Genomic DNA, 21,840 nt, shown 5'->3' on the forward strand with positions numbered 1-21,840 from the left:
TCAAATGGACAGTTGATTTATTGTGTGATTGTAAACACTGAACAAAATACTGGACAAAAACCTAAATTTGGTATTGGGCCACATGGTGGCATAGTGGCTAGCGCTGTTGCCTTACAGCGAAAAGACCCGGGTTCATGACCTGGTCCGACCGCTTTTCTGCATGGAGTTTGCATGTTATTCTGTGTATCTCCATGGTCTCCGGTTTCCTCCCACAGTCCAAGAACATGCAGAGGTTAATTGAACACTCTTGAATGACTGTAGAATGTGAGCGTGAATGGTTGTTTGTCTGTGTATGTTCGTCCTCTGATAGACCTGTCCAGAGTGTACCCCGCCTTTCACCCTGGTATTAGCTCCAGAACCTGCCGTGATAAAGTTGTAAACACTGAGTGAATGAATAAATCAGTCATGACACTGTGGATTCTAGTCAAATACGTTACACAACTGTGTAAATGTATTAATATAAAGCCATTGTTTTCTGTCTATATCAATAAGTTAATGGAGCATTTAAAAAGTCCTTAAATGTTGTTAAAACCAAGCAATTAAGATTGTCAGTCTACAGTCTCACCATCAAAAGTCTTACAATTCTTACACACTGCACCTTTTAACCATGACATCATCTGAAAACCCTGGCCACAACTTTAAAATCCAAGTTTGAAGATGACATACTTGGCTCATACATTTCCCTTTTCCTTGGGATAAAATGCACTAGTGGGGCTAAAAGCCTGAGTTTCCGGGTGATAAACTCTCCACTTCTACGTCTACTACGTCATGTGAACCCTGTGGCCCCACAGACTCTAAACACAGAGGCCCGAGTGACTCAAACACAGCACTCCAACACACGGACTCCACACGGACTCCACTGGCTGTGATTCACTGCTTGTCCGCTACATGTGTAAACACAAGTGTGTGAGCTCCAGCAGCTGACCTCGCTCACCTCAGAACGATCTGATGCAAAGTGTAAGGTGGCCGTGAGGTTGCAATCCCAGAAAATGTTTAAATGACTGCATTATACAGTATATTCGTCTGAAGTTGAAGGGCGTGATAGTTGTCATGGTGATATTGGTTAACGATGCAAAATTATTCAAGCCTCTTGTCAGATCTTGCTGCTGCATCATCATCACTTATCTCCGTCACCAGGTTTTCCACAGGATGTGATGTGTGAATGTTGGTATGTAGACACGTGAAGTCATGAATTATACGCCCTCTACACTCTTAGATATAAGGGTTCCAAAAGGGTTCTTCTACAAGGGCTGAGGTTCTACCAGGAACCATTTGCTTCTGAAAAACCCTTTCCCGAAGAATGGGTTTTTCAAGGGTTCTTGGTAACACTAATGGTTCCAGTAAGAACCATCCAGAGAACCCTTTAAAACCCCTTTCTTGAATAAGGGGTTTTAAAAGGGTTATTGGTGGAACTTTTATAAAAAGGTTTGACCTGGAGCCAATAAGGGTTCTCCTATGAGGACAAGCTGAAGAACCTTGTATGGTTCTACTTAGCACTTTTATTTCTAAGAGTGTATGTCATTCTTGTCCATTTCCATAATACAGTGAATCTGAGGCCCATCACAGTAGATGAGTAGAGTGTGTAACCTTTGGTGATTTTTCTTGTTATCATGCTGCCTCTGTTTGGTCTTAATGAACAGACATTCTAAAAACAGGCTCTGTCAAGCAATACTATCAGACTTGTCCCATAATTTAACTTACTTGAGGCTAATTTGCAACCAATGGATTTTTCCAAAGGTTTTGACATATGAAAAAAGCAAAGGCATGAATGTATATTTCCCTTCATTTTCATGTATGTAAAAAGCCAGGTTCTCCCTACAATGCTCTTCCTTTTACCCTAATAGATTTTTTTCTAAATTCATGTTTTCCATATCCAAGCTTGATGCAGAAGCACCAGGGAGCTGAGAGAGAGCAGCCAGACTGGAACAGACCCAGCCAAAGACCTGCATCAAGCCCTTCTCTCAACACCAGATGGATGATATTGCTGACCAGGGGTCAGCGGCTGCCAGCTCTGTGAGCTGATGCAAAGGGAGGAAGACGGTAAAACAAGCCTGAGGGGAAATTGAGCCATATGGTGGCTCAGGTGCTCCTTGCAGAAGCAGAGTCATTACAGAGCATTTTTTGGGGGTTTTTTTTTAGATCCTGTTCATAAGATATATGTTGTGTTTACTCTGAGGTATCCTTTAATCTTCTCTGTGCGAGCCAAACTCTTCCTCTAATGCAACTAACCTCTGAACCTGACAGCCGGAGGAAAAGGAAAATGAAACACAGCAGAGAACACACTTTTCTATAATCTACCACCTACTATTTACATAAAGGCAATTAAATACTGCCCTCCTTTATTTATGACTTTATTAACTACTCCATGTATTGAGTTGAAATCACCCTCATACAAATGGTGTTACATTGTGTGATGTCACCCCCTAGTGGACGTCTTAATCCCCACAGACCTGGTGCTCTCCAGACGGGGGGAAGTGATTACAGCCACGTGATTGTGGTAACACAAAGCAGGGTTTTTCTTCCTCTGTCTGGACACAGACCAAAGCGAGTGTGGTTGTTAATTTAACAGCCTAATCACAGAGATAATTTACACCTAAATCTACCAGAAATGCTTGTGGTACTATTACGCTGACCAGATAGACTCATTAATGCGTATACTTATTCATATGTCCCACGAGGAACAAAGTCTGGCATGAATCTGTTCTCTTAGTACTTTCCACTACTCTCGGTCATTATAATAACCCTTATTAAATCAGAAATAAGTTCTGAATAAAATTCAGTTGAGGAAATTGTAGAGCCACCTCAGCTATAATTATATGCATATTCCCTTGGAACAGCAGAGGGCGTCAGTCAAACAGGGATGCACAAACTGGAGAAGGTCTGCAGCGAAGATGATTGACAGTAAGAATTATATTTAGCTCGACTTGTTTGGACTAGAATGATCCTCATTCAGTGCAGAAGCACGTGCCTCTCCACAAACCCCCCCCCCAAAACATAACAACTTCATAAAGTCATTAAGAAGTGGCGACATGGAGGCGTAAATGCAGATTCCAGCACAGTGAAACAGAGGGCAACTGTGTTTAAATTTGGCTCCGTTGAATCATCGCTGTTCCTATTTTTGCTGGTAAGTTGGAGAAGGAGATATATATGCAGAGGAAATAGGGCTGAACGAATGATGAAAACCAGTGGTGACAGTTTCTATCTGTAGCTCAGTTAACTCATGGATAAGGTTACCATGGCGCCCAGTGGTGGGAAGAATCAGGCTCACGCACTTAGCAACGAGAAAAAAAAGATGTGAGCCTGTAAAGGAGCTGAAAGATCGGATGATTCTTTCTCATCATATTGTGCACAATTGCCTTTCAGTTAAGCCCAGTTAGCAACACAAGGCATTAAGGTCAGAGTGAACAAGTATGGCCCTTTGATTAAGTGCTTTTAAATGTAAGGCACTCATCAAAACACAAATCCGTTGTTGGGAAACATGTTCAGCCTTATTATCTTCTTTGTTTCTTATGTTTGTGTTGCAAAATAAGTCTCCTGGGGGTTTCCTTGAAAGGGGAATCAAAAACATGTCTCTAATTGGATGTCTGAACACAGACATAAACATACAAACATGGCAACAAGAAATTCTGACTGTGCCACATCAACTGTGGAAGAACCCATCACCATTAGCAATCAATCCCCGTCAAATTGTTTAAAACACAATGAGAGAGTGCATATATAGAAGTTCAAGACTGGAAACAGAAAAAGAAATCCATCTGCAGATGCTCTTGCACTGCACACCGAAAGAACTAACACTCCAGAGCAAGCTATGAAAACGGAAGACACTTTCAAAAGATCCACAATTCCAAACTAAAGCTGCACACAACAGATCAGTGATCTCCCCCATAAAACACAAACCACCAAGCAATGCTTAACAAGACCATGACAAACATGTCAGACTGAGCAATCAGAAAATACACAGCGAGAGGCAACCTGAAATAAGCACACACACAGACACACACAAGTACACAAAGGAGTGGGAGCTGACAAGAGTAAGAAGCCACAAGATGAAATGAGACTGAGCTAAAGGAGGACGGGACGAAGCATGCGGAGGTGGAGAGGATGAGAAGAACGGATGGATGGGTGCTGAGCTCACAAACATGTAAAAAGACAGACGAGAGTGATTTCCAGTTCTAACATTTATTAGACTCTACTCAATCACAGGTACAGAGTTTATTGGCAGTGATTATCTCAGACAGGAATCTAGAGCGGGAGTGAAGGACCCAGATGACAGGCAATTCAACAATGTCACTGGAAGCACCTGTCCTTCAGCGACTAATTATTCTCCATCACTGCAGCGGCAGCACGAGTTGACACCATTTAATGACTCAGCAGTTTGTAGTGAGTTGCATAAGGACACAAAAAAAAAAGCTCTTTGACACTGACATTGTTGAATTGCTCTCAACTAGAGAAGGTGGGATGGAGAAGAATACAGCATTTGTTTGGTCATGATTGTTTAGCATTCACAGGTTCCAACACCGTACAACCCATACTGCTGCTCATCTCATCACTTTCAAATCTGATCCTCATTCACAACATTCACTGGCTACAATACTGTCAAATATTGAACAATAATCGCTATGCACTAGGCATATACAGTATATCATTAATATTCTTAAGCTCGGCAGTCAGTACAACAACATTCTCATACACCCACACCTACAGAATAAACGTCTTTATTTCGCTGGAGTAATTCCAGTCATTTGGTGAACACAGCTATTTGTGCCGTAGGAAGTTACACTAAAATAGAAATGTTACTCACTGAAGAAAATATACACATCACTATTTACATTAAAGATCTGAGTGTAATTGTGATCGATCACACACACACACACACAAACACACACGGTTTGCTTTGACCCCGTTCAGACCTGGTATTATCAAATCTGTCCTGGAAGTGTCCTCAGATTTGGTCACAGAAACCACATTCAGAGGTTGTTTGAGTTTGCATGTGACCACATTCCTTTCCGGCGAGCACGCATGAAAACAATCCTTTCCTCCTCAGCTGACATTTTTTGTAATGGTTCAAAGTTATTCAATTTTACAGCAGGAATGAATAGAGCTTCTCTTGTTAAGAATTTAGTTCTTGCAAACAGATGTGACGTCAGCATGTATTTGAATAAAAGGAAAGAATGGCCAGATCTGATCATACATGGCCACAGGAGATGACTCCTGTAGATTTATTTTAATTGCAGGTGTTAAGAGGTACTACTTGTGGCTCTCCACATGCAATTGGATCTCTGACCACGGATGTTAATACCAAGTCTGAACAAGGCCTATGTTTTTAGAAGACTGGCAAACTGAGAAAGAGTTTATATCAATTTGTCATTAAAGTGCATCAGGGTCAGTGTAGAGGGAGTTTGATCGGGAGGGCAGACGGGGTTTAGACCGTTGTTTAGAGAGCGCACACATGCACGTATGACACACACTCACACACACAAACACAAACACACAAACACACGGAGCACTAGTTTATTACACTGTAGAAATACCTGAACTGGACTTTCCCTCTTCGCCTGCGTCTTGAGACTGGGAGCAGGGCGGTGGCGGAGTGAAGTTGGCTTCTGGCAGACTGCTGTCGAAGGATGGCATGGGCGATGGTGACGAGGGCAGCAATGTGCTGTTGGGGCTGTTGATGTCGCCCTCGCCCACAAGTGTCAGGTCATTGTGGGTGTCCTCCTCCACAGTGCGGAGGCTTGACCGGGTGTCTGTGGGCCGGGAGATGGGGGACAGGTGGGTGCCGAAACTTGGGTGACGGGGAGGAGGCATCAGGCACCGCCTAGTCCCAGAGTGTCCATTAGCATTGGAGCTGAGGGATGAGTCCAAGCTCTCCGAACGAAGGCTGGAGGTGAGGGCGCCCCGTGAGGAGACACCGTTCTCTCTGCTCTGTTTGAGACAATCAGGAGTGGAGCATGCCAAGTCAGAGGAGATGGAGCAGGAAGAGGTGGGTGGAGTCAGACGCAGGAAGTCAGGAAGCACCAGGTCTTCTTTGTTCAGGAGTCCACGCTGGTCGTTGGCTCGGGTGCTCTGCGCGCGGCTCAGCAGCTCAAAGAATTCTGCAAAACATATTAAGGAAAACATTCTCTCACTTTCAACTTTCCAAACATGGGAATGCCTTGGAGAAAAGGATTAATTTGGATTAACATGCAGCGTAGCAGCCTCACACCTCACAGAGAAAATAACCCCTCAAGAGATGCCAAAGATATCAGTTAGGAGGCAAAGCAAAGCTAAGAAATCCACCACAAGTAAAACACAAACGGACTGAGAGAAAGAAGGAAAAGGGGGATTTACCTTCAGCTTCATCTATATTAATCTTTTTCTGTTTTCTTTTTTCCCCTGGTGCTGAGTCTGGTCCACTTGCTCTCACAGAAAAGTCCTTTGGTGTTGACCTCTCATCTCCCTGCAGATGCAACAATAACAATGCACTCTGTTAGGGGATGGAGGGATGGAGGGATGGAGGGATGGGGGGTGGTGGGTCATAAGAGGGAAGGGCTAAGCAAGAGCTGCTAAGCACTCTACTGAGCCGATCGCCAGATTCACTGAGACCGCTATGTAAAGAGGAGACTGATCCATCTGCTGGTTCTGTGTCTTTACTGACCTGGTCAGCATCTGACTGCCTACATATGGTGAGTGGTGCAATACCTCAAGCACGGAAAATATGAGTGAGCAAGTCAGCCACAGGCAGTGTTAGGTCAAAGAATACAACAAAACAGGAAATACACACCAAATCATTGCTTAGCATTGGCTACATGTTAATCAAGATTAATTCGGGTCACATGTAAATGATAATGAATGTTGCAGAAGCAGCGGAGCAATAGGAAAAGGACAAAAACACCACACATGGACTTCTTAGCACAGAGCTGAATGAGATGTGGAGACACTTACTGTTGCGGAGAGACTCCTGGTAGATGGGTGGATTTTTAGGGAGGAAGACTTGGGTTTGTCTATTTGAGAGAAAATATACACACACAAAAATGTATCAGTGTCTCACTCCTTGAGATTTAAAGGATGTCAAATTATGTAATAGCTTCTCTCACCTAGCTAAAAAACTATTTCACAATACATTGTTTCAAAACTTTTACGTCTTAAGAATGATCTCATGGTAATTTTTTATATACCTACCTATATATACGTATGTATATATATATATATATATACATGTATATATATGTATAAATGAATATTGATTTATAGTATGTGAGAAGTTTTTACCTTTCCCAGAAGTTGGGTCTGCTCGCTCCAACACAACTCTCAGGCCGTCCAGAGTGGATATGGGCGCACCCAGATCCAAAGGCTCAGTCTCTCCGCTCTAATCAGAACATAATTAAATATTAGCATGTTAGTATCGACACCTGTTTTTAACAAGTGTGTGACTGTTATAATTTAGTGCGTGCTAACCATATGCTTGCCATCTGAGGGCATGAGCATTTGCTTAATTTATAAAGTGTCTTTCAGCTCTGGTCTACTGTATAATACAGTTATAAAGCCTGGAAACCCGCAAGACTAAAATAACTCATCTGGCAGTGGTTAAGGGGAGGAGTAAAGAGTCGGCATGTTTGAGGAGTGTCGTCATTCTTAATTATAGCCCTGCCTCTCCATCTTCAGAGCCTGGGCTGAGTCAGAGTGCTAACCACCGTGTAGAGATGGAAAAGGATGCGGTCGCTTCCCTCCCCTAACCATGATCCTCCACCCTGTGCCACTGTCACACACTGCACATGCTGCTCTCCTCGGGACACACAGGAGCTTCAAACACATTAAGGCATTGTCGCGAACGCGGGGGTGACTTACTATTTTGGCCACAAGATCACTGAGGTGGAGGCCATATTTAGCCACCACAGGACGTAGGACTTCAGTGACTGGTTTAGTAGGTTTGGCTTTCAGGCCCACGGAGCGGTTAATGGGTACCAGGTCCAATCTAAGAGCAGATAATGAGCATGAGGAAATACCATGGCATTGAAAATGTGTATTTTGAAGAAATTGAACAATGAATCTGTTCAACGTTTGATTGTTTCTTCTACCTAAACAAGGTCCTCTTCTCCAGTCTCAGGTCTCGTGAGCTGAGGGTCATACAGTCTTGGTCCAACACCAAAGGCTAAAAGAAATATGGATACAATTACACATGAGCAACACATCAATCTCCAGGAATAAACCCAGAAAACATCATTCTGCAGCACATTTATACAAGAACAAGTAGTAATTTGCTCAATTCACTGAAGCTGAATTCAGATTTTTTTGGTTAAGTTCTCACAATGGCTTCTGACAAAACATGTTTTTTTTAACTGGTAAGAGGAGTCATGCTGAATGTATCAATGTTTGAATTGTAATAAACAGAGAGCTGGGCCAATTCATTCAAGAAGCGCTCACAGCGCTGTTCTGATTCCTGATCTATTCACAACAGATGTTTAAGCATTCATCAGTAAGTTTATAGGAAATGCTGCCCTCACCTTCTCCCCTCCCACCAGGAAAAGGTCGACAGCAGCAATGTTGACGCTAATGTTCTGACAGAGATCGTGGAGGACTTCCCTAATGGAGGCACCAGGTCGAAGGCTGATAGAGGAGCAGGAACCATCGGGCAGAATCACGCTGCAAAGTTTAGGGGAGCGCTCCCAGGCTCCGACTGAGTGGCGATTATCCGACTACGGAAAAAAGGTTAAACAAAAGCATTTCAAAGGTCTCATTTGGCAAAAGAGGAAAGGAAATATTGCATACTGTAGATTCAGTTGCAGCTGAAGATTACGCTTTTCCTAACTCTGATTTATTCTGTAAACAAATGAGTGGGTTGACACTTAAAAAAGAATATCCAGCCTATAAGGACAACAGCAGACACTGGGCTCTGTGTTGCCATGGTGATGTGTCAAGAGGAATTTTACCTCAATCTTGCCAGCAGAGCAGGAAGTGGCCATCTCCAGACTGGTACCCGACGACAAGGAGCCCTGTGACTCCCTCCGACCATTACTGCCCCAGTAGTCTGCACGAAACACCAAAAAAATGGATGAGATCATGAAGAGAAGTCCTTTAATGACACTTGTATGTAGTATTAAAATTGTATTACACTGAAGAATGACTAACAGCAATGCTTCTGATCTATTATCGTGGTTTGTCACTGAAAAGTGCGGACAGTCATAAGAATTTGGCGTATATACCAACTACTACTTACACTCTGGGTCATGGGCTTAATGAGAACATGTCCAAATAATTAAATGAGAAATTAAATGTCATTACTAATGACCACAAACAATGGTTTGTTAATTATAATATCAAAATATACTCTTTGTCCATCCATCAATTATCTACCACTTATCTTTTAAGGATCGCAGGAAGCTGCTGCTTAAAAGATAAGTGGTATGGATGGACATCGAGTATATTATGATATTATAATAATAAACATGTTTATATTAAATGTTTTTGATTGCTATACTGACCAAATTGTGATGTATTGTCATCTTTAAAACACTGGCTCTCAGTGGATAATGTCGTCTTGGGTGTGTCAAAATGCCACAGGTGTGTTTTTGTCTGTGTACCGCGTGATAGAGTTAGATCAAAGTAGGGCAGCTGGTTTTCGACAAGCCTCCACCAGATATAGCTAACGTGTATGATTGAGCCGATCTGTGACTTTGGATGGCATTGTGGGGATAGTAGTAATGTATTTCTCACCGAGGTTAATGTCTCCTATTTCCTTCTTTTTTGGCCCCTTTCCGAAGCTCCTGTTGCGCGACCACGAGAAGAAGATCCCACGTTTCTTGTCGGCACTTTCATCTCTGCTGTCTTCGTTCACTGACCTCCCTGACCTCTGCTTTCTTGCCTCCTGTGGGGTGACAGACAAAACTGATGATCACCTAAATATTTTAATACCAATCCATTTAAAGCAGCCAAGTCTGTAGTGGCACCTTCTTCGGGGTGGAAATGGTGGAGCGGTCAGAACTCGCACTGTGTTTGGATGGTGCAGGGCTACAGGGGATCTGGTAGGGGTCCGGCAACGGCTGACCGTCCACCTCAGCACGCACGCACTCGTGGTAAAGTGAGGACTTAAGGAATCGGGAGTAGCTGTCAAACTTCATCAGGTTGAAGATCTAATGGTGTGGAGAAAGATGAAGGACATTTTAAGCACAAAAAAACCATGCTGATGAACACAGACCACATACAAACATGGATGCCGTCTTCCAGCTGCAAAACAAACTCCATAACCATAACAGTTTGGACAATGCCTGCTGTCAATCACACTGGTGTCCACTCATATTAGCATATTTTAGCAACTAGTGTTAGCAACTATTTCCCTCTATATGGTAGCATTATTTACAAAACTAAGCAACTGCGACTATTAAACCCTTGGGTAAATTCAGAAAAAAGTTCCTATATACCCCCATTTAAATGGAACTCTTTTTTTGGCCAGAAAAATCGCCCCCCTGGTGGCCATTATCATACCTCCTGGGATTCACCTTGCAAATCAGAAGACTAGATCAATTTCTTCAATACCGTCTATTATCATGACACATAACAAAAATAACAGTTCTTCAGTAGAAAAAAATATCGGAGGGGTCAAAAATTAGAAGACAAAAGAAATGACGTGTTCACATTTGGTTGATGTTATGACAGATAACAGTTACCATGTCACCACGCTCATGCGAGAAAATATTCTGATCTTTGACTGCATGTCTATGTGTCAGTGTGTACAGTATGCTCTAGATTCTCTGTGGGTGTATGCCAGTTTGTGTTTATCTCTCTGGTAAAGCCTCAGAGCCCTTTCGTAAACAAACCCAGATGGCCACCAAAAAGCCCCATATGCTTGTGCAAAGTGACTAAAGGCTAGATGAGAGGACAACCCCACATTACAGAAAGTCTCCTGATAATAGCTATGAAAATGTCCCGATTTGCAGTTTTTTTTTTTACATGGAACAGCTCAACAGTTAATAAAAACTGAGGGAATAATTGGATTGACTGTGGAATCACTGCATTATTGATTATCAAACAACACATTGTAGTATCTCAGACTTCATACTACATTATCATTTAAAATGCTACTTATTTAGTATTTTTGACCAATTTAAGTGTTAGCCTAAAGATTTTTAGTTCAGTTTCAGAATAATCACCATCCATACTAATGTACTTAACAATGTATATAACCATTCAGGTTCACTTGCTATGTGCATGCCAGTGAAGTGTAAACAGGAAGTTGATTCTCTCCTCTGCAGCTGGAGTGGGGAAACATAGGGACAAGGTTTCTCTTACAAGACTGAAACTCTAAATAAGTTTTGATGGATTTAGTCGACTCGCAGCTGATAAGAACCAATCAGGAGGCGAATCCTTGTAACTGTGTCATCGTTTCAAGGGTCTCTGTTTTTGCCGGTTGATGCTAGAATGCAGCCACAGAGTTTTCAGACAGTTTTAAACGCATTCACTTGAGGGCTCAAAAAATGGTGGATGACCATATCCGGAGCAGATTTTATGCATTTTCAAACAACACAGAGTCTGGATGTAGTAACTGATTGTACCTGTAGCTGCTGGGTCTTGAACATGTCGGGACGTGGCGAGGTGAGGACGTCGTCAGCCAGCTGGGCTTGGCTGTCGATATTGATCGGCATGGTGGCCTTGCTGGACAGAAAGCTGTTGTAGATCTCTCCTGCTCTCTGAGAAAGCTGCAGAGGGTTTGATGATGCAGAAAATTAGATTGCCATGTTTTGTTCCATCTTGTTTTTTTTTTTGAGAATTCATTGGGCATAAACATCATCTTCTGGCATGGATTGACCCAATTACTGGCATCATTGCTGTGCAATAATATAACACTGGGTTCAGAACCCAAATGAAAAATATGATGGAGCAGAGATTAGCAACAGGGTTGTATAAAAACATAACTTAACGATCCATTTATTCTTTGTTTCTGTATTCCTTCAGGTATCTTGAGTATGTGTCAAGACAACTGTTATTAAACCAATATACATATTAGGTTTGAGACAATATAAACACCTTGTCTCCTGTATATAGCATGTAACTGCACACCATGCACTTACCTGCTTTTTATCAGCTGCAGGGACCTGACTGAAGAATTCACAGGCCTGCCAGAACAAGATATTTTCCTCACTGAATTCTTTCTTGAGAAATTCCTGTTGAAACAAACAGTAAAAAAAACATTCTGTGAGTCTCTCAAACCACTTTATTATTACCTTCCCTGTGCTGTTACTGTTGTTAAGACCACTAATGAGAACAGACATTGTTCATGTGTTCTATGCTGTGGCCAAAAGTGGTGTGAGAGTAGGCGCAGGAAGGTGTGGGCAAGTGCGGCTCCGATCGGCGCTGAGGGAAGGTGTGGAGCGAGCTGATTCTGGGACGCCACAACTTTAACGTTGGGCAATCTGAAGGTGTTGTGGGCTAAATTCAACACGCATCTTTTATGTGGGAGCTACGGAGAGATGACTGGGCTCACTGAGCTGCGCACAGAACACGCTGTGATTTTGAGTCGGTTCCAAACTTACACAAAACTCGTGCTCGTTTAAAACTCCACTTTGCTGTTAGGCATGACTAAACATGCAAGTTCGGCAAATGGTAACAACAAAAAACAGTTATGCAATGCAATTACTGGAGGAAAATAATTTCATTGATTAGGGCTGATGGTGCTAACATGACACAGCACATGACACAGCATTAAGAGAATCAATAGAAGCTCGAGTGAACTTTGACTTTAAGCAGTATAAAAAGAAGTTTTGTGATAACCAGTGTTGGTATTGTGGCAGTGGTTACAAATACATTAACATATGAGCACCGATTGAAGTAAAAAAGCCAGCTGAGGAGCTGAGAAGGTAGTTTCTAATGTGTCCCGGTAATTCATGCATGCTCAGGAATGTGGACTCATGCATCCTTAAAACTTCTTTGAATGTAGATAATGGATCTCAGGATGCATTATCCACTTCATCTGACCACTCTATAACTCAGCATGAGAAAAAAAAAACAAATGTAAAACACTACAGAGTCTATTTCCCTTCATCAAGCTGGTAGTGCTTCCAATATATTTCATTTTCCTTTCCTTTTTGCAACAAATAATAAGAAACAATGAGTCAAGGAGCAGAAGATAAAATCTGACCCACTCTGTTTTACTCTGAATGCTAAAGTAACAAAAACCTGAACACGTTCAATCAACTTACAGAGAAGTAGCGCACACCCACGGGATCCTGAAGGAGACGCTCGAAGCAGGCAGCCCAGCTGGCCACACGCTGGTCTGAAACCCCTCGATGGCTGCCCACTCCTGGAAGACTGCCATTACTGTTCAGGCTGCTCTGGCTACAGCATCCCTGCAACTGAACTCCACTATAATCTGCAAGAGGTGGGGAGAGAAGAACTTGAGTGTCAAAAGGGTAATTCCAGACAGAGGAAGTATACAGCCACCATCCTGTGTTTGTCCTCTTGCACCGTTTAATCATATTTCTGTGAATTTCAATAAGCTTCTTCATACATCTAAATTTCTGAGCAGATACTCAGTAGAGGTGATGTAATTAAGCTCTAATAAAGTCTACTATCACATCTTCAAAAGACCCACACAAAAATCTGAAAATATAAGAACCAGACAGACAGTACTGTGCAAAAGTGTTGTTTGTTTCTGTCTGTCAAATTCTGTGATCATTGGAATTTGGAATGAAGTGATGCGACTTAAAGCTGGTCTTATATATAAGCGAGCTGTCAATGAGTTTAACCCATGCAACATGTGTATGTAATGCCCAAGCATGTCTTGAATTTGTACAGCAGATTCACTAGTAACATTAATTAAGGTTCCACTCCAGTATTAACAGAGCTGTGTTATTGTTCAAGTGTAAGGGTAGATCACGCTAAATACTTAACACCTGTAGAGGATGGTTTGTTTTTTTCTGAATGTTTTTTTCTTTAAAAAAAACAAAAAAAAACTGGATACATATTTTCTGGATGTGTTCCAGTAAAGTGAAATAGAAATAATTATCCTCTACTGTCGTTATAGCATTGCTAAAACAAATCTAATGGTGGTCTGCACAGTCCTGTATATACACGAAAAATATTGCCAGATTCTGGTTCTAGGGCTAATTTGACTATACTTTTAACTCACTGTAATCTTTTCAGCAAAAATTTTAACCAATAATACTTCTTTTTGCTTTTTAATGCAAAAATGTGTAAACTTTACACATTTTGAGACAGTTAATTAAATAATAATGCATGTCATGTAGCTGTATAGAGTGCACAGGGACAACACATTTCCTCAAAAAAAGTTTTTAAAAAAACAGCTGACGCCTCTTTGGTGATAAGAGAGGGGCAAAGAGGCAGCAGAACAAAGAAGGAGACGTGTAAAAGAATCAGAGGGGAGACAGCTGATTGAGAGGAGGGAGGGACGGAGGGAGATGGGGTGAGAATCAAGGAGCTGGTGGTCAGCTGCAGACCACTGGCCTTTTACGTGATACCTGCTATCATGGCGGCAGATGGCCGCTTTAGGGCTGCAGGCCCAACCAAGCAAAGGGAGCATAAACAAAACAAAAGGATCACAATAGACTTGGTTACAGATAAATGGTGGCTGTGACGTTCTGTGGAGAGGGGGAACAGTTGCCATGGACAACTGGTGTTGACGGACTTTATCTCTGCAGCGTAGAGCAGAAACGTTAGCCCGGTGAAGTGAAGCGGTTAACGTTTAACTGCAGCAATGAATCGATTATTAATTGTTAACTGAATTGATTTTTTTCCCCCAGCTATTTAAATGTGAATAGTTTTCCCTCCATAAAACAAAGAAATCACTTCAACGGAATTATTTTGGTTTGTGGACAAAACAAGACTTTTAAAAATATCATCATTTCGAGGTTTGGGAAACAAATATCTCATTTTGTCCACAGACCAAAATGATTCAGTTTTAAGGATTTCTTTGTTATATGGAACAAAGAAACCAGAAAATATTCACATTTAAGACGCTAATAGCATGTTTAAACTATTGGGAAAAACAATAGTTAATAGTTGCCCATTCATTTAGTAATCAATGAATAAGTGTTTCAAAGTTGGAACATGAGATCTAGAAAATAACTGACAAAAGAGTTTCAAGAAATCAGGTCTGGTTTGTATACGCTACATTGGAGGAGGCGATGTGGAGCATGCACATAAAGCTTGTGCACTGTGTACACGTATAAAAGGCTATGACCTCATCATTTTACCAAAGTTTTGTACTGGTTGAAAAAAATTGGGATTTTGGGCTTGCAAAATGCTGGTTCCTTGGGGACAAAAAGATTAAACTTTTGAACAATATCTGTGTATTTTTTTCAACAACGAGAATTCAAATGACTGAGTTTCTTTCTACAGTTTGCAGACATTTGAATGTGCTTGTTTTCATTTATTAGGAAGCCTGGATTTGAGATCTATGTTCACCATATTGCGCGAGGCTCAGTTTAATGAAATAGCTTTAGAAAACAAACAGCCTCGCATATCTGATCCACATTTACAGTGTAAAGAAATGCAGCAAAGCTCCACACCCACAGTCTCGGTCAGCCCCTTAGTAAATGTTATTAAATCTGCTATGAAAGGGAGGAGCAGACAGCATGCTCGCTAGCACAGACTGTGACCCAAAACGCGCTCAACAAGCATCCTTTGTTAATGAGGCATGCTGCCTGCAGTGAATACATCATCCCCACTAAAAGTCTTTTTATTAGAGCATTTTTATGGAGCAACAACTAAGTCCTCTGTTGTGGGTACAGCAGAAAATGAGAAATAAAACTGCAGACAGGGTAAAATGGACACAGCATTATGAGCTAGACAAGTGTTCAAAAGTTTTAATGTGTGAGTAAAAAAGGAAAAACTTTGGACTTTAAGTCCACAGCATAAAACTGAGTTCTCCTGATTTAAATACCAAGAAGAGTGTTTGAAAGTAGTAAAGGAATTGTACTCACCGCCATCTGAAGAAGCAGCAGACTGGAAGAAAACAAAGAGAGACATGAGTGAGACGCTGCTCTCATGACCTCCTGTGCTGAGACAAGAGATTTGAGACCGCGCTGATAGCAGAGTCTCTGCAGACATTTGACCAACAGCTCCGAGGTGTGTGTGTGTCTTTGAATGTGAGTCTCTGTTGTGTGTGAGCACTTTGAGGAAACATTCATTTGTAAGTGGGTGGAACCCCTGGTCGTTGCCACACAGCTGTTCACACCTCCACAACAGGACCCACCCCTCATTTTATATTATCCTCACACGTAGTCAGAGCCCTGAGTGTGTGCATTCCTGCTAAGTGAAGACACAAAAGATCAGAGCTCATCAGGACCGAGCTACTTGAGAGGCCATCACTGGCCGTAATGGCCCTTCTTTTCACTTGCTAATGCAGGGGATGGGTAGCTCATGCGTGTGCAGAAGTTCCTGAATAACAGGCAAACAGTAAAAGCAAACTTAGTGTGCACGGACATTTCACGGTGACAACTTTCCATAATTGGGTGTAATTATAGCTTAATAAAGAAGCTCAATAAAACACCACACATGGCTGATCTCATGATGGCTCGGCAAGCAATTACTTACGATTCAGCTGGCAATCACTGCCTCTGCACTGGGCTTCTGTAAAGCCTGTTAGCAAAATTTGGGTTAGGCCGATAGAGAGATTTAATGCCCCAACTGTGATGTGGTTATCATAAATACAGTTCATTTGAAAAGCTTTGGAGGATATGAAAGCGCTTCTTGGGGTTTGGTCCAAGAACACTACAAATCTGTGCGTTGGAGGATGCCTCTGAAAAGGGGAGACTATTTCCAGAGAAGTGTTTTCTGAGCTGCCACTTCAAGGTGTGAATATTCAGGGCTGATGATAATAAATCTAAAAAGGCTCCTACTGCCAGACAATGAGCTATGGTGTGAGCAGTACATGCAGGTTGCGCTTTATTGCATGATAATGGATAGCAGAACTGCAGTATCATAACACAAAGGACTGAAGCTAAGGCGCCATTGAGACCTGGTATTAACCTCCATCCTCATTGATCCAATTGCATGGATGCATGCGAAACTAAACTTGCACCGCTTAGAAAAGTAATAACAAGTAACTAAATAGCACAATATATAAAAACAGTTAAATTAAATTGAGTATGTACTGGACAGGTGTTCTGGTCTGTACAGTTGACTCTGATGTCGACGTGTTTATATTTTTTGTCTGTGAGAAGCTCCAGTACACCAAAGCTCTACTCATGCTGCTGTAACGTAAAATAAGTGCTCCAATCACATGCTGACAGAGTTAAGTATAACTGTTCACATCTGGCATTAAAATGCGTCCTGGGTGCGTCCAGTCTTTATTCACTGCATCTCCACTAGGGGTATCACAATTCTCCAAATCCTTTCTATTGTCAAATAAATGGCCCAAATATCGTGCTTGTATGTGAGAATAAAAGGCGGGTTGTGGTGGTGGCTTAAATAAATTAATGTATAAAAACTGTGGAGGCCATCTACTCCAGCATGAGGATGGATTGCATTCATGCAGCCCAGAAATGACCTCAAACTACCTCAGAATGTGGTTTTGGTGATCAGACCTGTATTTTGCTTGGTCTGAATGAGACTGGATCACTCAAGATGGATGTCAATGCCAGGTTTGAACAGAGTAGATCTGAATGTGGGAAACATCAAGATGTTGATTCTTTTTCCAGACTGTATCAGTTTTAATTGTAGGTTCCAAGTTAATAATCACTTTCAGATTTGATCAATCAGCTTCAGAACAAGTCCGGACATATTGCGGACCAGACCATGTGAAGGCAAGGGGGGTGAAGTCGCCGTCATGTGCACTGACGTGACGCTTTGTTCCATTTTGGGAGTGACCACATGTAAGGGCTCTATCAGACATAGACCACTAAACCACTAATTGTCTGTCACAGCCTCTTTACAACCCAGGCCGCTGCCGAGTCCAGCTCCATATAGTCAACACCAGTGTTGGGGGTAACGCGTTACAAAAGTAACGCAATTACAGTAATGTATTACTATTTGCTGTAACGCAGTAATATAACGCATTACTAATACATTTTCGGTAATATTTTACTCGTTACAATCTAAGTAACGCGCGTTACAACGCATTTTAACCCGTTTAGCTGTTGTTTTTTAAATAATTCACCAACACCGCGAGACATCCCGACAACAGAAAAAAGCCGGGACTCGGGAGCAAGCGCGATTTCCTGTTGTTGTTTTTTTCTCTCCTGTTGAGGCTGATGATGACAACAGACACGGCGCAGCCGGACTCTACGTTTGCGCGATGGACATTCGCCCATTATTTTCAGTTCCTCAAAGAGAAGGAGAAGAACATCATTGTAAAATGCAACCTGTGTGCGACACCGAGGGAACTCTCGACGTCAAAAAATAGCACCAGTAACTTAAAGAAACACCTGGACCGGTGCCACGCTAACACTAAGCTGGAAGAGAGGGATGAACCTGCGGAGAAGAGAAAGAAAAAAGAGGACGAACATACGGGACAGACAAAGCAACAAAAGTTAAGTTTCTCTCGGTCTGCCATGGTTGAAGCCAGAGAAGTGAGGAGACTGGTGGCAGAATTTATTGTGGAAGACATGCACTCCCTATCAACGGTAGAATCGCCAGCGTTCAGAAAGCTTGTCAGCAAAATCCCCGTGAGCAGCAACGACAAGGTAAGCTAACGTTGTCATAGAGAGTGGGCCATGCGGCCATGTATCTACCTTGTTATCATTTTAAATAACAACCTAAATAGCGAGTCCGTGCTGTTGAGGAGAAGTGAATCTCTCATGTTTTTTATTTTTTTTAATTTATTTTTATTTATATGCTATGCGAATATAGTCTGACCAATTTAAAAACAGCATGAGTTTAACATCTAGCTATCTTCTTAATTTTTCAGCATGTACTGCCTGACAGAAAAACATTCGCCAAAGATTTGGACAAGGCATATGCTGTCATGGAGAAGGAGCTGAAGAAAATACTCGAAGCCCAGCAGTATGTGTCAACAACAGCAGACATATGGAGTGCCAACAACAAAAGTTTTATGGGGGTCACCGTGCACTGGATTGATGCAGATACCTTGGCACGAAAGAAGGCTAGTAGCCGTTGTAGTCTATGTTTAGATTACATGTTAATGTTTGTTGGACTCATAAAACAGAAGTTGTGTCCATTCAGTGCATGGCATCTTTGTTCTGTAAGCTTGAATTAAAAGAGAATAAAACAATATAAACTAAAAGAAAAAGAGATTGTGTGTTTGTCATATTATAAGGCTATAGGCTATGTTATAGTGGGCTCTAACTCTATTTTGTTTCATATGAATAGGCCAGGACTTTAAATATTTGCAGCATCTCCATCATAACTTACAGACTTTGATCATTTGTCTGCTTATATGATTCTAACTGTCATTGTTACTCATTGTATTGTGCCATGAGCCTTTACTGTGCCTATTATATTAAGTTATTAGTAGCTTTAGGGGCCTACACAGTCATTATGTTACATCATCCTCCACTGAATGTAAATAATCAGCTATAACAATCTGCAGTTTAGCATTTTTAAATGCTTAGTCATATATTTCTGTGGCTATTTTGTTGAAAGTAACTCAAAAGTAATACACAAGTAGTGTAACGCATTACAATTCAGAGATAGTAATATTGTAATGTAACTAATTACTTTCAAATGACAGTAACTAGTAATATATAATGTATTATATTTTGGATGTAACTTGCCCAACACTGGTCAACACCCAAATGCCAGCCCCTCTGTGGTGGCACAGTAATCATGGGTGGGTAGCATGAGGACCAACATGAAGCTGAAACAGAGGAAAAAGAAAAGAGAGAACACCCACTCCATCTGTCTGGTCCTTTGGATCTAAAAACAGTGAAACCTCCAATGTTAAATATATAGAGTGTTATGACTGTGGTTCATAATAAAGAACAAGACAGACGTTGTCACAGTGTGACACATATATTGGTTTTGAACAAACAAAAGGCTGAAACTATGAAATTCTGAACCAGCATATTCATTCATCAGCGTCAATACTTATTCTAGAGCCTTCATGTGGACACATTGTCTGCTTGGGTGATGAATTATGATTAATATCTACTTGTAGGAGGGAAACATCCATCTTATCAGTGACACATACATTAAGAGGGAAATAATTACAATAACCCACTGAACACTATCATGACACACGTCATATCTTTAACCCAAGCCTATGTCACAGGAGCATTACGTCGATGATGAATAGGCCATTAGTTGCGCAAGCTTCTTCTGAGTATGTGTCACATTATTCAAGAGATTTCTTTGGATTCCATTATTTTTATTTTAACTTTTATCCATTAACAGATAATACGAGGGAATTGCGAAATGCCGGTTATTTCTCCAGAGCACAATGAGACGTGTTCAAATCCCAATAACAGATTATAACCCAATCATATTCAGACATAAAACTGAAAAACTAGAAGATAATTTGATTGTAGAGGATGGGAAAACAAACATGCTTGACTGTGGCGCTTTATAAGACCTCCATTATAAAAATGTTGGTTAATAATGTGTAGATCAGCTGACATCACACTTAAAGCACACTGAATGTTGACCTGGTCAAGCTGGGAAACATGGAGGGTGGTTGTGGTGTGTATGCACGTGTAGACACGAGGCTGCAGAGGTTAGACCACACACACCGCTGTGTTTGTCAACTCGTTATTGCTTCCTTGACCACAAGTCCCCTACAATGAGACTGAAGTGATGACCTCGGCACAAGAGCACTTCTCCCTCTGTTGGCACCTCTGGTGACAAGCTGGTCCAGTGTGGGTGGTTCTGTAGTACCACATGCTGTCTTTGATCCCCTTTCACACAAGGTTACATGATTGTGAATATCCTTCTGAGAGATGCCCATGTTCAGTCATTGCGAAGCAAACCGATGAAATTGCAATTAAATTCATGGTGACTTCCCTGGCTCTGAAAACAAGCCGAATTTCCAGGTGAAAAACAGCCGCCCATCGCTGTTCAGTCTGGCATCTCGAGACACCACATGCTAAAGGAACGTAGATGATCGCGGTGACAGATTTATGTGTGCGTTCTGGAGTGAGACGTTGCGACTAAAACACACTCAGCAGGTGTGAAAGCTAGGGTTGGAGACTCTAGTTTTGATTGGACAGTTGCCTGATTTGCTTCGGTCCAACCAAATTGCTCCTAGTAAATTCTACATGTGTTTGAACTCACCCAATCCTAATGGAGACTTCTAGGTCTAACGTATTTAACTTTATCTCCGTGCAAATATGATCAACAATTGGCATTTATAAAAATGTGGCTAAATACCGACTGTTTATTCAGCTCGGGTGCACTGTGGCGGTTGAACAATTAAGCTGAACAAGATTTAAAGTTTCTTTAAGCAGTGTTCACACGCATGTTAATGTGACTCATTCACTCCTGTATCAGACTGAATATCTGGTGTTTTGAAAGTGAGTTATATCAACTTTTGGGCTTGTTTTTTTTTTAAAAGCCTCTTCAAAACTCAAGTCTCGGCCGATTCTAGCACCACGCAAAGAAACAGCCACAAGTCCGTGCAGCTTCAAACAGCTGTTTTGAGCAGTAGACAGAGAGAGAGAGAGACACGAGTGACAAAGAGGGAAATTAATGAGGAAAAAGAGCTGACTTCACAAAAGTTAAGAGTCTCCCTGCTTCATACAAAGGAGGACGAGGAGGCTCGTCAGCAAACTACAGTTTACTTACAGTGCCGAAGTTCCAGGTCCTCTTGAAGGATAGTCTCTTTTTGAGACTCATTGTTCCCCGGTCTGCTACACCAGCAGCCCACAGCCTGTGAATGTGTGTGTGTGTGCAAAATGCATACCTGAACATTCCCCACCCAAAACTCAGAAAACCATGTCTGTACAAGTCAGA

At 41.7% G+C, this 21,840-nt stretch overlaps 1 protein-coding gene across 1 annotated transcript in view; it reads right to left on the reverse strand.

Moving 5' to 3' along the window:
• LOC310944998 (regulator of G-protein signaling 12-like) overlaps nucleotides 1-21,840 on the reverse strand; it is a gene marked incomplete at both ends in the record, with an annotated part of 40,222 nt that overhangs the window by 1,294 nt on the left and 17,088 nt on the right. The window contains 14 exons of the mRNA XM_083910878.1: nucleotides 5,532-6,095; nucleotides 6,331-6,439; nucleotides 6,925-6,983; nucleotides 7,252-7,348; nucleotides 7,828-7,954; nucleotides 8,058-8,131; nucleotides 8,484-8,675; nucleotides 8,910-9,007; nucleotides 9,694-9,844; nucleotides 9,927-10,109; nucleotides 11,529-11,672; nucleotides 12,045-12,137; nucleotides 13,173-13,342; nucleotides 15,915-15,936. Of these exons, the coding sequence (XP_083767004.1) occupies nucleotides 5,532-6,095; nucleotides 6,331-6,439; nucleotides 6,925-6,983; nucleotides 7,252-7,348; nucleotides 7,828-7,954; nucleotides 8,058-8,131; nucleotides 8,484-8,675; nucleotides 8,910-9,007; nucleotides 9,694-9,844; nucleotides 9,927-10,109; nucleotides 11,529-11,672; nucleotides 12,045-12,137; nucleotides 13,173-13,342; nucleotides 15,915-15,936 (2,083 nt within the window). The remainder of the gene's footprint in view (nucleotides 1-5,531; nucleotides 6,096-6,330; nucleotides 6,440-6,924; nucleotides 6,984-7,251; nucleotides 7,349-7,827; nucleotides 7,955-8,057; nucleotides 8,132-8,483; nucleotides 8,676-8,909; nucleotides 9,008-9,693; nucleotides 9,845-9,926; nucleotides 10,110-11,528; nucleotides 11,673-12,044; nucleotides 12,138-13,172; nucleotides 13,343-15,914; nucleotides 15,937-21,840) is intronic.

The sequence above is a fragment of the Microchirus variegatus genome, assembly GCF_963457635.1.
Source record: "Microchirus variegatus genome assembly, chromosome: 2".
Lineage (NCBI taxonomy): Eukaryota > Metazoa > Chordata > Actinopteri > Pleuronectiformes > Soleidae > Microchirus > Microchirus variegatus.